This window comes from Python bivittatus, unplaced genomic scaffold (assembly GCF_059951505.1).
Source record: "Python bivittatus isolate LINGU-HERP-01145 unplaced genomic scaffold, Pbiv_v1 ctg000850_np1212, whole genome shotgun sequence".
In the NCBI taxonomy this organism is placed as follows: domain Eukaryota; kingdom Metazoa; phylum Chordata; class Lepidosauria; order Squamata; family Pythonidae; genus Python; species Python bivittatus.
Genome location: NW_028277112.1, coordinates 7298339 through 7314106, shown reverse-complemented (window position 1 = coordinate 7314106; position 15768 = coordinate 7298339). Strand labels below are relative to the sequence as shown.

General features: G+C 36.6%; 1 protein-coding gene across 2 annotated transcripts in view; it reads right to left on the bottom strand.

Moving 5' to 3' along the window:
* Window positions 1-15768, bottom strand: part of RASGRF2 (Ras protein specific guanine nucleotide releasing factor 2) — a 118131-nt gene that overhangs the window by 61107 nt on the left and 41256 nt on the right. For both annotated transcript variants that reach the window (XM_088130484.1, XM_088130483.1), the window contains exons 3-9: window positions 14521-14668; window positions 13504-13593; window positions 10991-11244; window positions 9758-9837; window positions 8990-9183; window positions 7541-7650; window positions 3305-3423 (exon numbers count right to left, since the gene is read on the bottom strand). In XM_088130484.1, coding sequence (XP_087986610.1) covers window positions 3305-3423; window positions 7541-7650; window positions 8990-9183; window positions 9758-9837; window positions 10991-11244; window positions 13504-13593; window positions 14521-14668 — 995 coding nt within the window. The remainder of the gene's footprint in view (window positions 1-3304; window positions 3424-7540; window positions 7651-8989; window positions 9184-9757; window positions 9838-10990; window positions 11245-13503; window positions 13594-14520; window positions 14669-15768) is intronic.

Below are 15768 nucleotides of genomic sequence, written 5' to 3'. Positions count from 1 at the left end.
AAGTATAGAGCACTGAGACATGACTTCAAATAAACACAAACTTGAATTACAAATACTCTAGGAGTTTACTTTTTCTTAAGTGGCTGTGAGGATACAATATTGGTGATTTTTTTCTAGCAGCACCGAGTTCTAAAAACATGAATCAATATGAGTAATACAATACACTAAATGCAGTTTTGCTATACTATAGTTTATTATAGATTTTTAGACAGTCACATAAATCAAGCTCAGCCAAGATAATTCCAGTACATATCTTTGTGGGACCTATTTAAACAAGATGCTGGATCCTGACAAATACATTCATACGAAGCCAATTATGAAAGTGTTCTTAATATGGTTCCAACCCTGTAATGTAAAAATGTGTTCACACCAGTATCACTTCTTTCTATACAATAGGTCACTAATTTGCAAGATACAAGCTGAACTTTTAAAGAAGAGTCAGTGTCATAGTAAAATTCACAGAGGTCATGAGCCCTATTTAAATAAGATCCTCAGTGAAATTTGTTTCCAAGTAAAGATATTCTGATACTTTCCAAGTTATTGTGTGTGAGAGACATAGATAAGGAGAGGGAGAGGGAGAATAACAGAGAACACCACTGTGGTGTAAGAATTAAGGTGCTGGACTAGGAGTGAGGAGGCCCAGATTCTAGTCCTCCCTTAGCCACAGAAGGTACCTTGGTGACTTTGTGTCAATCATTTTCAGCCCTAGACTGAGAAGTCCAAAAAATCTATCTATGAACCCACACTGGATGAATGTGGTAGATTCTAGTCCATAACCTTCAATTAAGAAGTCTTCCTGCTGTGGATTGATTTGGGATCATCATCATCATCATCATCAAACAACAACATCTGCCTATCCCAGGTCCTTGGGAAGTACTTGATAGGTGCATAAAAATGTCAGATCTAATCTAAACATCTGGCTGACTGTGCGACCAACCATAATAATATATTGTCTGTTATGCATACTCACAAAAGAAAACAGTTATGCAGTGAATACATATTAATACACCAAAATATAATATGATTAATATACAGCATAAAGATTCATATATATAAGCATACTTCTATAAAGATTACCCAAGATTAGCGGTTTAACATTAATAAAATTCACTTGTCTTTTTGTACTCTATGTACAACAAAACCGTTTTTTTAGTTTTAAATATTTCAAGCATAATCCCCATGCATACATTAAAAAAAGATCAAGACATCATAAATAAACTTGTTTAATTCCATGTTGTCAGAAATATTTCCCAAAAACACAGTTGTCCAAAACTGAGTAAATATCCATCTGATAAGGATGCTTTGTAATAAAACCCTGGAATATTTTTTAAGTAACTCATATATATTAATGACAAACCCTAAAATACTCTGCCAAGGGTCAGCACATTTGTGCCATAGGAAAATCTTGATAATATGAGAACATGAAACCTGCAATATTGGCATTTAATTAGAATTGTTTTATTTATATTTGTTGTTCATCTGGTGGAACAACTTCCTTTTCCATTCTTCATAAGTGAAAGTCCTCATCATAAAAGGCATTGAGTATAAGTGAATGAATCCAAATATTAAAATACACCAACTGTTTTATACCAGTACCATGACTCAAACTTTTCTGATTATAGCTATTTCACTTTTAGACCATGGACAGAGAATACAAAAGAAAATACTGATTTGAAGAATATACTTTAATACCAACATTTAGAAGTTGTGTGGATGGAAACAGGATTATTTAAAATACTGGCACATCAGCATCAAATTTTAGATGTCTAAAATTCTTCCAGGCATTTACAGTATTCATAAAAAAGATCTGTTCTTTTCTTGTATTTATTTTGCTCCTTCTCTATGTAATTCCCTGGCAGAACATGTTAATCCAAATTCATTTTCTATACCACTGTTTGGAGAGTTGATTTCCACCACAATTATGTGGAATTTTGATATAAATTTTGGAACTCTGTGTTAGTTGCTTACAGAAATTCTCTCCGAAAACATCTTCCTTCCTTCCTTCCTTCCTTCCTTCCTTCCTTCCTTCCTTCCTTCCTTCCTTCCTTCCTTCCTTCCTTCCTTCCCTCCCTCCCTCCTTCCGTAAAATCTCCTATTTGAGTTGTTCTGCAGTGCATTTCCCACTGGGGAACTTAAACATATTCTCCATCTCCACTGCCAGCCTCACAATGAACTCCTTAGGAACTTGGAGACATTAAATCAACAGCTGTATCCAGTGTTGGAATCTGCTTTTCAAAGAAAAAATTCCATTAGAGATGGGCAAATGGCCCTGGGGTCTCTTAAAGCAAACCATTAGATTGTGGCAGGCATTCCATTCTATTTCATTCTATAAATTACACAGCAGAAAGCAAACTTACATTGCTTCAGCATTTTCCTATAGCACAAATACAATGTGCAATAAACATGTTACACTGACTGCTCCTACTCATGATTTCAGCCAGCCAGACATGTCTTCCTCCAGTATTTCTGTTCTATTCTCTGCTTAGAATTGCCTCTTGCTTCCTTGGGTGTTTCTTCCCATTTTGTTTATACTTCTGCAAATCCTGATATCACTTCTTAGTATGAATAATACTTGAGCTCCATAAGAAGGACAATTTGGAGAATTAAGTATACAACTGGCATATATCAGGGCAATTCACACACAGCAGCTATGTAAATAATGTTTTAGAACATATGGTGAGGTTCCACAAGGACTATAGAGAGCACTTCCAATTGTCAGAACTCAGGCATATCAGTAGGAATTTCAGACTTTGATTTTTAAAATCTGCCACTGTAAATGATTTTAATTTAAAAAGAAATCAAATGATATCATTGTGAGCTGTTCTGGAAGCACAAATGAAAAATGGGAACAACAAACAACTATTTTCATTCCTCACAATCTCTCCACCATTTGACAAAGCTTCAAGTACTTCAAGTTTCTCCTGTGCTTTTGCCCGAATGTTGGCATCATTTGGGATTGCAACATCTACCGGCCAGACAGAACTATTTTCCATGGTGCTGTAGATAATTTCTGGTCCACTGAAGATGATAGTCCGGTTATTGTGTATGTGACTTTCCCATGGATGCTTTATTATTATAGTGCTGCTGTTTTTCATGTCTCCTGGAAAAAAAACAGCACAGAGGTGGGGCTCAACACAGCCCAGAAATTACAAATATATAGATGTGTAGATGTCTAGAAGAGGTATTCTGCATCCTTATCTTTCCCAGTGATGCCAACATGAATTCTATTGTTTTCAATTTCATTTTTCCTTCATATTCTATAAATGCATAATCTATAAATGCATGTTAAATTAATTAGTCTTACCTTGCCGTATAAAGGTTTGGCTGGTGTCCAATAATATGTCACAACCTTCTACTATCATTCTTTCTATTGCAAGATTTTTCCGTATATTTTCTGTATCACTTACTTCATCGTGCATTATTCTATTGCAAATGAGAGGGGAAAAAATCAGTATCTAGTTATGAATTTGTAAACATATAAGCAAGAATAGTTTGGCTGAACTCTATGACCTTCATCATAAGACTTTCTCTGTGCATCATAACTGAGATTTGTGGGGTCAAAGTGGAATGCTATCCTTGGTGAAGTTTGTCTAACCATCTTGCCCATACCTACCCCTAGCACAATGAATAGTTATTGCCTCTTTTATTAGTAATTGCTGTTCCTGTGTTTCAAGCTATTTTACTTTGGAACTTCCCTCAACAAATTCACCCATCTGGGGAGCAATTTAAAACATATTTTTCATTTATTATGACAACTTGCGGGGGAGGAGATGTCTGTCACTAAACAGCCCCACTAAATTGTGGGCCTATAAGAATGGTTTTGGTCAGATATCTGTCCCATTGCTGGCTAATAATGGTTGACTAGAAGGTTGCAGTTCACCTGGGTAGTTGGAAATGCTTGTTTTTTAGACTCATATGCTCTCCAGAACATGCTATAAGCTGTGGGGAGATTTGGGGTTGGAGGTCCTTTGCGGGAGAGATGGATGGGCAGATCCCAGGTGTGATAGAGCAGAAAATGTATGAGAGGAGGCATTGGGAAGTGGGGCCAGCCAATCATCTCTTCTGAACCTTCAGCCTTGTCCCTGGGCCAAATTGCTAGTGATCTTGGTTTCAGACAACTGCTGATAAAAGCCAATTCTGTTTGTTTATTTATTTAGTGACTTATTGATTTATTTAAGAAAAGTATATCACCACCCTACTCGAAAAATTGCAACTCTGGATGGTATACAATCCACAAACAAGTAAATGATAAATTTAAAAAGGCAGTATAATTAAGAATTACAATGTAGAGTGTATACAGGATGGCTTTGACAGAGACTGGGAAGATCCGTTACCAAGACAACGAACAGATAAATGAGGCTTAAGCCCATACAAAGATAAAGATTTATGAAAACACCTAAAGTAGGTGCCCCCCCCCAATTCACATGAAGATAAAAGAGGGAGGAGGGGAAGCACATTCAGGCTTGCAAGATTCTACAGCCATTCTAATAAAGTAGCTTTACGGAGCATCTGTTTCTAGATCTGGTCTACCTTGTAGGGCTCACATACAAGAACCAATCGGCAATTGGAACCTAGATTGATATTATACCCCTTCAATCAAATTGTCCCCAAGAACCAGGCTTTTAGACCCTTTCTAAGACTAGCAGGGTTACAGTCAACCATATATCAGGGGGAAGGGCAGAGGTCATTCCAAAGAGCAGATGCAACAACAAAAAAGGCATGTCTCCTGGGTCCTGGCAGATGACTTTGCTTCAAGAAAGTAACCAAAAGCATGTGAAATGGGCAGATTTCATTGGAGACAAGCAGTCCCACAAATAACCCAATGTAGGGATTTATAGCAATTACCAGCACCTTGAATTGCACCCAGAAGCCTATTGGGAACCAGTGCAGCTTGCATTACAACAATTTTACATGGGTGTACTGTACCAAGGTATGCCCGTAACTACCTGCACTACTGCACTCTGGACCAATTGCAGCTTACAGAGGGTCTTTAGAGGCAGCCTCATGTATAGCATATTATAGTAATCCAGGTTGTGTTTATATTTAGAACATGTTTATTTATGGGCTGGTTGTAGACAAGTAGACCTGGTCTGAGATAACTGAAATCTGGTTGGACAAGGACAGGGCCATGGTCTTGTCCAAGATTTGCCTTCAGCAACTGCAGTTCCAAATCAGGAAGGAGATATAGTAATGATCTTCCAAGATAGTTTGGTTGTGAATAGGGGTCTTACTGCACAAGTTGTAACTGGATGTGAGTGTTTGTATTTGAAGCTGGGCTGTACAGACTAACTGGGGCTCCTTCTTCCATATGTCTTCCCTGCTGCCTGAGAAGATCCCTTCTCGAGTTCCTGAACCTCATCACTGGGCTTGTATTGGAAAATCACCAACTTCTGATAGTGGTAGATTTCAGTGTCTGTTTCCAGATGTAGGACAGTCTGGGAAAGCTCAGGAGTTCATGGCCTCCATACCAACTATTGGTATGTGCCAGGTAATCCTGGGCCTAAATCATACATTAGATTTTGTTTCCACCTCAAAGCAGTTGGTTTCTTATTTGAAAAAAGACAACATAGTTTCTATGCCATGGTCAGATCACTTTCTGTATAGATGAAGCTTGTCATCTCCTGTGACTTCCCAAGATAAGAGGATTGATTAAGGTGGTATGTCCAGGTACCTTATGCCAGTTATGGATTTTCCCAGCAATCTGGCAGGTAGTTCCACCAAGTGCTGAAATCTGGAATACAGAGGCAACCAGAGCCATGTATGTGATTGCCCTAAGCAGAGTCTTACTGTTTGCCACTCCTGTAGAGCTCCTTGTTTTACTGAAAAGGTCCAGGAAATGAAACAGCAGGATAAATACCTAGCATGCCAGTGGAAGAAGATCCCAAATAAATCTGACTGAACACCTGTGAGAGCTCACATTCAAATCTACACAATGGCAATAAGAGTAGCAAAGCTTCAGTACCCTCCACTCTTACTGCATTGATGGGATGTACCCCAGTGGTCTACATTTAAAGTTGCTTTTTTCCAGTTGGGGAGAAGTAGACAAAATGATCCATCCCCAGGCTGTTGCTCAACCTCCCTCTTGTGTCCACCTTTCCTTTTTTGTGAAAAGTAGTTGACAAGGAACTGGCATGCCAACTGCAAAGTATCCTAGATGAAGCAAATTATTTGAACCCCTTTCAATGTGGTTCAGACCTGGGCACAAGATGGAAATTGCATTGATCCCTCTTGTAGGTCCCTTTGTCAGGATCTAGATAGGAATGCAGACCTCTCTTGGTCCTTTTCAATCTCTCTGTGGTATACAATATCCTCAATCATGGTATACTTCTGGACCACCTACAAGGTTTGAAGGCAACATTTTGCCATGCGTCCACACCTTCCTAAGTGGGCCATTCCAACAGGGGGAAACAGAGGTCAAACCAGTGGATGCTCTGTTATGGTATCCCCCTGCTTTTCATTATTTATCTGAAACTGCTGGGAGAGATCATCCATTGGTCAGGGTGAGGTATCTTAAATATATTGAAGATACTCAATTATACAGCTCCAGACCAAGCTGGAGATATGGTGAAGACCCTGACCTGGTCCCTGCAGGCTGTGGGAATCTGGATGTGATAAAATAAATTGAAACTGAACTCTGGGAACGCTAAGTTACTATTTTTTCAAAAATCCTCTGGCTCTCTACCAGTTCTACTTTAATTTTAGAAAGGCTGCATTATCCCAAAGGTGCAGATCCATGACTTAAGGTTTGCCTGCACTTAGTTACTGCTAAATTGGCAGGTAGAATCCATGGCCAGGAGAGTTTTTGTCAGTTGTGGCCCTATCTGAGAGTCCTTGCCAATGGTAGCTCTTGCCCTGACCATCTCTAAGCTAAGTTACTCCAATGTGCTTTACATGAGACTGCCTTTAAGGACTACTTGAAAACCATAATTGATGAAAGATGTGGTAGTCCACTTCTCAATGGGTAAGAACCATTATAACTATGCTACACCAGGTCTGTAGGCCTTCACTGGCTTCTGATAGGATTTTTGGTACAATTCAGATGCTGATTTTAACCTATAAAGCTTTCATGACTTGGTTCCCAGGTCTCTCCAGGACTGCCTCTTTGAAGAAAAACCAGCCTGTCCTATAAGTTCATCCCATGAGCTGATACTTAAAGTTCCTCCTATTTGAGAAATACAAGGAATGGAAACTGCTTCTCTACTGCAGTCCCTTCACTTTCAAATATTCTCCTCCCAGAAGTTTAGTTGTCATGTTCCTTGATGGAGAGCTATCAAGAGTGCTGTTTCGTAGAGTCTTTGACCTGGAATAGTCACCAGTGGGATTCAACACCAGTGGGTATTTTATTTGATGTACTGTTGCATTTGTTTTGATGGTTGTGTCTTTATGGTTTTTACTCTGAACTACCAGTCTTTTGGAGTGTAGCAGTATAAAAGCATTGTAATAAAATAAATATACGAATGCAATTTTAAAAAATATTATCTGATTTTACATTTGCAGCTTCTGTTCTAGCTTTACGTATTGAGAATGAAAGCAGTCCAACCTTGAAAGTTCTTCCAGCTTAGATTTAGCAAACTCAAGGCTTTTCCTTTCCACGTGTTCATGCGGTGTATGAGCTAGAAGTTCATGAAGGGTGATAATATATCTAGGAATCTAAAGACAATTGAAAATAATGATCAGTAATGCTGTTTAAATGTATAATTGATTATAACATGGCATGTTTTCCATCTTGGATTTTCTTACAGCATCATCAATACAATCTAACACAATAGTATTTCCTACTTCAGAAATTAGTGATAGAATTATAGAGAAGGAAGGTGTCAATGAGGCCACTGAGTTCAACCCTCTGCTTAGCACAAGAATCTATCTTCAGAGTCCAAAAACATTCTTAAAAATAACAATACCAATTCAGTGAAAGTAATATGAACATAGCAGCGTGCATCTGTTTCTGATGATGGCTAAATCTTGAATTGAACCAGCTTTTTTTTTTCCAAAGCCATCTAAAGTGAAACAGACTAATCCTTAATCTTTGACCTTGCTTCAGATATTTGTGGAGTATCAGGGCAGCTATTAAAGCCCTAATAAGCTGCTTTAGAGGAGTCACTGCTTACACTGCCTATTCTGAGGGCAGCTGTCACAGAGAAAAATAAAGGTTGCTTCACTTAAATAGCTGGCAGGGGGGAAGGCTATCCCCCACCAATGAAATTGTAGTGACAGGTTTCCTTGACAGGGATGAACTCCCTCCATCCCAGCTGTCTTCACAGAAATGAACCTTTATTTTTCTCCTATTAAGTGATTATTTGACAGCTGTCACGGTTAGTCTTAAAGCATGCACTAGGACTTGGGCAGCAGATTTTTCATCAGCTAATAACAGTAGCTACCATATAACTATTTGAAGTAGAATAATCTGTATCTGTAGAAAACTACAGCAAGTTCCAAAAGCATCCTGCAATGTGCACAGTATATTAGCAGAAGTATTTTGAAAGTTTTCCTTCCAAGCAGGATGCTATCCAGGAGCAGTCTGCATATTTCTCTTAACAATCCTCTTTAACCAGAATACCATGGCAGCCACAACACTGTTAGCTGGTGCACTCTTCATCCTCCAAGACGATTGGGGGTTTTGTGCATAGCTGGATGTGCTTGAGTACCATCCCTGCACTTTCTAGTGCCCATCTGGGCATCCTCCCACATATTTTAATTTTCATAGAAGAAAAACTGGCTGTAATGTAAAAATACATCACTGTAAAATTATGCCTGAAAAATAATGAACAAGGAAGTACTAATACCTATGTAATATCTGTCCAGTACAAAAGATTGTAATGCAATATATATCTCTTCATTGAATAAAATAAACAGATTTGGCTATAGCAATTTTCTTCAGTCTAGTGATTTCGGGTTAGCCTACTCTTTCTAACAGCATCATTTGGGGAAGATTATATGACAGCAACAGTCATTAGGATGATAATAAAAATGATGCAAGCAATAAAATTACCTGAAACATAGGGTATGTAAGGAATGTCTCAAGCATTCTGCCCTCACATGCAGTGTTGGCTTCATATTGCTTTAAGAGTTTGTCAAAATCTCTGTTCTGCTTGCAGTTTGCAAGCACCTGTAGACTATACTGGTGATTTCGAACAAATTCTTGATATATATTCAGCATGGGTAGAAGAATGTCAAATAAATCAGCTAGAAAGACAAAAAGATAGTTCATTTTTGCAGCCATTCCTCTTCCTTCACAGAAATACAATGTTTAAACCAAATTAATTCCACTTGTGGCTTTGTATAATTAGAGGTCTTTAAAAGGAATGCATGCTGTTTCCTCTAATACTGTTACAATTTGACTACTCAGTAGTTCTTCCAAAAGCAGTAAGCGATTGACATAGTTTTATCTATATTAAGTAATCTAACATAAAGGCTCTTTGTAAGTGTTTCTCACATTGGGACAGAGCCTCTCATATTGGGACAGAAAATCATATTTATCTTATTTCTGTCCATAATGTAGTTATTTAAAACACAAATTTCTAACAGAAGAAAAAAAGCTTTATGTATTATCTGTATAATGAAATGCAAAAGCTTCCTAACTTTGTCACTCCTTTTGAACAAAGAATACATACGTTGATCCCATAAGTTTCTAAAATAATCGAAAAGGGCAAATAAAAAATAGAACAACTTATTGAAAAGTAACTAAAAAAAGCTTAACTTTCAAACAAAATCGTAATACTATTCTTTAAACACAGAAACCAACAGATAAGGTTGTTACCTAAAATTAAGGTAGGCCAGTTTGCTATTCTTGCTTTTAATCCTTGATGAAATATTTCATGAAGAAACATTATAGTTTCACTGGAGAGAAATAAGAGTTGACAAAATAAAACAAAAATTTAAAAATCTGTGTGTAAAATATATTATCTGAGATTATCAGCACATATTATTTATAAACTATCAGTATAGACTATCTGAATAAGCATCACTAGTTCAAAACCTTTGGGATGCAATGAGCTAGAACTTTTTTTAAAAAAATATAAAGCTACAGAGCAGCATTATGTCATAGCTTTGAAATAATAAATGACACTTTTTATTTAAATTTATTTATTTATTTATTTATTTATTTATTTATTTAAAGAATGTATACAGCTGCCCAGCTTGGACAATGGAACTCTGGGTGGCTTACAAAAGGGAAAAAACCTAGATAAGAAACATCAAAAATAAACAACAATCAACAACAGGAAACCTATTCAGTGTCTTGAGCACTAAATGAGGATGATTAGCAAGGTTTAAGTTGGTATACTGGTAATTGCCAGCATCTGCAGCTCTTTCAGTTAGTGGCAGGCAGAATATCCCAAAATTGGTCATTCTGTGAATGGGGAGTGACAATTTTGGACCCACTGGATTCTAAGCCAATCTAATTGCTTGAATGCTTCCAATCCAGGCATGTCAGATACACAAATCATCCCCAATTTGAATTATCTAAAGGGATGAGGGTTGAACTAAAATGCCTACATTTGCTAGGCTGAAAAGTCCAGCAAAAGTACTTTTTCCTGCACCTTCTATCCTAGCTGGTATGAGTGGCAAGGATATCAAAGAGCCCACAGATACACCATTCTGCTTCAATTTAGCCCATTTGGGATTATCTGTTCACTAGTTTTAGAATATCAAGACCATATGTTATTTGATTTAGTTCTGAGAATATCAACATAAATTAGTTTTCCATGTTGTTCCAAGAAAACTGTTACAATTAAGGGTGAAAAACTGGATTTCATCTAGTTTTCCTCTGCCACTCAAAAGAGAAAGGAAATGAGAGCTTTAAATTTCAAAGTCCCAAAAATTAAATGCAATAATATGTAGCATAATATGTAACATACATATGTAATATGTAACATAGATTTTTAATGCTATAAATGAAATATTCCCCTGAAAATAAAGTCAGGCAGAAGGATAGAAAACAATTTCATGCAATCATATTGGAATGAGTTTTTTTAAATGTATCCAATCATACCTGTTGAGGAAGATGCTGCTAACATCATCATGACTAATAGGTGGTTTCTTTGAACTTGCAGCCATTCTTAAAGGCCTTAGAAAACAATTCACAAGGATATAAAGTTGATGGACATATTCAGATTCTGCCTCAACCATGTTGAAAACAATCTGGTTTCTTTTTCGCATACTTTCTGCATGTGGAGAACAAATATAATCTTGGACAATTGTCTTCCATTTTCTTCTACACAACCAACCACGCATAAAACTCTGTACCTAAAGAGTAAATTTAAAAAACACATTCTTAATGGTCTTTGAAATGCATATATATCCCATTCAAGTAGAAGTATTTGTAATCAGTGTCTCAAGAAAGGAAGGCAAACATGCCTGCAGTTAATAAAGGGAAAGAGGCAATTATCCTTCTACTTCTTATCCTAGAGCAGGCTTAGAAAGTCCAGAATAGTTTAGCTGCTCTTAGAAGATCTGGTACTGTAAATGGGCTCAGAAGAGAGAAATTATGCAGAGGCATTAGAATGCCTATTTCGATTTAAGTACTGTACAGCAAAAGTGAACTTATGAGAGACACAACTGAATAGCAGAACTAAGGATTGAGAGCCTGCTTGAACCAATTTGACATCTGATAAAGACTGTAATTTTTAAATTTACTGATGCTGCTGAATATAGCTGTATCGCTTTCAGTAACACTGATGTGGTTCTGAAGTGGCTACCAATCATTGCAACCCAATTTTCACTTGCCTGCTTTGTTATACATACGCTTTAACTGTAAGCTAACTTCATTTTTACATGTGTTCTCATATCTTTAATTATATCCTTGCTATCACAATACTAGTTTGCTGCTGTGACAATTCAAAATAGATTCAGTACAACATAAATTAGTATTCTACTATCAGAATGGATTGAATCACTGTATTCTTCCTGTACAAAGGAGTTAATAGTGAATTGTATGTGTATTTAAAGCAAAACACACATTCTACCACAAATGGAGGGTGAGGGAAGAGAGACACTTTCTTCTCTACATGCAAACATATTTTTGTTAAAAAAAAAAAAGTACATCTAAAGTTGTCCTAATTCAACATTTTTTCACATACTGCATATTGCCTGTAGTTTTTTCAAGAATACTGACAATAACCTTTCACAGCCCAATCAGAGCTGCTTGCACCGAACATAAGACATTTTGCATGTAAAATATATGTTCTACAATTAGCTATGGCCCAGTTACAGAGTTTGATTTGATAGTTTCATAACTTAGCACACCATGATATATAGTATTACATTCCAATCTTAAACTCCATGGCATTGGGGGACAGCTTGCTTGCTGAAAAGCTTCTCATTTATCCTGCTGTGTACATCAGTTATGGGTTGATGAAAAAATAGTTCTGTGTGGGAGCACAGAACTAATCTGCAACTCATTAAAGCAACCATGTCTGTTTCCTGGGTAAAGATGCAGGTTACTTTAATGAGGTTACATTCCCATGCATTTCAAAACACCTCTTCAACAGCTAATCCAAAGCTCTGCATAGGCTTACTACTGAATATTCCATTTTTACCAACATCTCATTTTCAAAATCATCTGGAAGGGAAGTCAACTTTATTTAAATGAAAATTAACTGAAGAGGAGCCAGTCTAGCATAATAGTTAAGGTGATGGATTTGAACTAGAGAGACCCGGATTCAAGGTCCTAGTGCTTAGTCAGTGACTCTGGACTTAGGAATAAAATGAGGAGTGAGGTGATTCATGCATGTTATTTTGAGCTCCCAGAGAAGACAGGTTATAAATGCAGTAAATAATAATTGTAAACACCCAACGCCAATAGAACAATATTCATAATTAAGCATTTTTAAACAGTCAAACAAATTGGCAGTATATTTTCTATCCAATGCATGTGACAGAAGTGCCACAGATATTTAAATAAAAATCAATAAATAACTAATGCTATTGGAAGAATCTGACTTGCAATTCTGGGACCTAATGTAGAAGTAAAAAAGAAAAAAAATCCTGCTAATAATAGGACCTGTTGTTTCAAGTGTCACTATCATCTATAATATATGGTTATAGACCACTTCAATAATGTACTGTAGGCTATATGAACTTTTAAATTTCTCTTCCTTTTTTTCTCTTTTCCCTCTTCCAGCATTGCAATTTCCCTCTTCCAGCATTGCTCTTCCAGAAGAGCAATTATTAAGGACATCTCCTTAAAAGACATTCACCTCAAACTGTGTGTGTTTTTTTTAGTGACACTTTATGTTCCAAAGCTTAAAAATGCAATAGTTAGAACATTTTTCTTTATAATTGTTTTCACAGAGTGCTTTGATATATAGTTTTAAGCTATGTGGACCTTATTAGCATCACTGTTTCTTTCACCAAACAGTACATCATGATAATTAGCTGTTCTGGAATACTTACTAAATGTTATGCTGCTCAGTTCAAATCAATATATACTTTCCTTAATTGAAATGAAAAAATAGGAAATGTTGTTATCACTTCTCCATCTAAATGGCATAAGTGAAAAAGTACCTTTTTAATCTTTTTAATATCCGGATTTTCTTCTTCTTGATTGCCTTGATATGGTCGCATTCGTTCTTTTGTTTTATTGAGAGCTACAATCTGGTAAAAACAACAAACAAAAATGTAAAATCTTAGCGTTTTCAACAGATTTCAGAATATCACATGAAATTTTGAAGCTGTAATGTAAAGCCCCTTTAGCCTTCCATAATAAAACTTCCAATATCTGAAAAAGGACTGTATAAAATAACACTCAGCTAGGCAAAGGGAAATCTTTTCTACTCCATCAGCTGCAAAGATATGATGCTCCGTAGAGAGTCTTTCACTTACATCACTCCCATGGGAATTATTCCAGGTTAAGGCCATGTAACATGCATTATACAAACCATATATGGTCCAACAACTGGATCTGAAGGTCCTGGATTTTTTCAGTACTTGACCCTAAAAAAGTAGGACTGTTACTAAAGCAGATCACCACAGATAGCTGTTGGTTTGCATTTAGGTTGCTCAGGTTAGCATATAGGTAGACCTGGGGTTAAAAACACCTGGGTTACAGATGATCCATAGTTAAGAATGGAGGATATTCTAGCAAAATTTGAGTTAAATACACAATGATTCAAGTTAAATACCCAATGGTTCAAGTTCATTACACAATACTACTTATACATTATTATACCATAATACTGTTCCAGTTTACATACAAATTCAACTTAAGGACAGATCTTGGGAACAGAACTTGTTCTCAAACTAGAGACTACCTGTAACAAGTAAAGCAATCCTCTGGAGAAAAAAGGCAACAGTTCCAAATAATGCAAAAACAACCTTGCAAAACTAATAAATATGATTAATAAACTTAAAACAACAAAATAATAAGGAAATAAGTTTCATATTCAGAGGTTACTCCCAGCCAAAGGCTCCATCCAGCTTCATTATAATTTATGACACTTTTGCCACTAATTGAAAAGGAAGTCAGACTATAAATTAAATTACAGTAGCAGTACAGTAAAAATGAATTGTCTTGAAATATACCTCTGATTTAAGCCTTTCAATTTCTGTGTCTTGATCTTCAAGTTGATGGCGTAGCTGATTGGCTGAAATCTTTTCTGTCTCTACAATCTGAACTAGATGGATGTATTTTTGCATTAATACTTCCCTCTCAATTAGAATATCTGAATAGCTACATGTTGAAAAAAAAGAATGAAAATGTTTATGTTAGCAATTATGTAGGCAATACATTTAAAACTAAGTCAAAAGTACTAGATTCCATTATCCCTAGTAAATAAATTAGTAAGTATATTCCCATACATTTTTATTTTTTACAGCTACTGCAGAAATCTGACCAAGAATACTTAAATATGCAGGGGTGAGGAAAGGAGCTTTATTGGTAGTATTAATGTTACGATACTCTTATGTATATCAAAACAGAGTTTATTCCATTAAGTGGTTTTTGACCAGTAAGCTTCCTATTATTTTCTATAAACTGTAGCCACTCTACACATTCACAGGCATTCTATATTGGATTCCCTTGTATAGAACCAGTATTTAATGTGGGGATACGTAAAGGAAAGGGAGTTTATCCATTTATTGTTAATTTAAATAATTATTGTAACACAAAGTGCTATGGAATGTATGTTTTATTTAAGTAATATTAATACATGCCAGAAGTATCAAAGGTTCTGTTTTAAGACATTGGTCTTGGAAAAACTGATTTTTCTTTGTCCATAGCAATTTGCAATATATTAACCTCAGGGTATAAAACTAAATGCTGTGCAATCAGTACTGAAATGCTTTGTCTGTCTTTGGGACAAGGATAAATATAAAAAACCATAGTATTGAGTGAAGCCACCTTCCAAAGAAGCATTCTATTCTCAGCCACAGGAGACAGACCTGACAATAAAGGGTTAACTCCACCTCTTCTAGTTATAAAGTAGGGCTTCCTCTTCTAGTTATAAAGTAGGGCTTCCTGTGTCATGCAGGAAATGATCTCTTCTCTTGGAAAAGCAGTAGCCTTCCTCTCAGGTCCTGAGAGAACAGCCATGCAAAAGAGCCTTCTGGTAGCTCTCTACCAGCAGGAAGCTACAGCCAAGATAGCCACAGAGGAAGTGGCAAAGAAATTGGGGACAGAAATGTCAGGGAAAGAGTCTGATCAGCCTGTTGAAAAGCCAAAGTCATTCAGGGAAGGGACAGCCTTCAGAGCAAGAACCAGCCAAGGAGACTGCAATAAGCTCAGCAGCAGGTAGACCTATCTCCTCCCTCTTTTGGAAGAGGTCCTGGCTG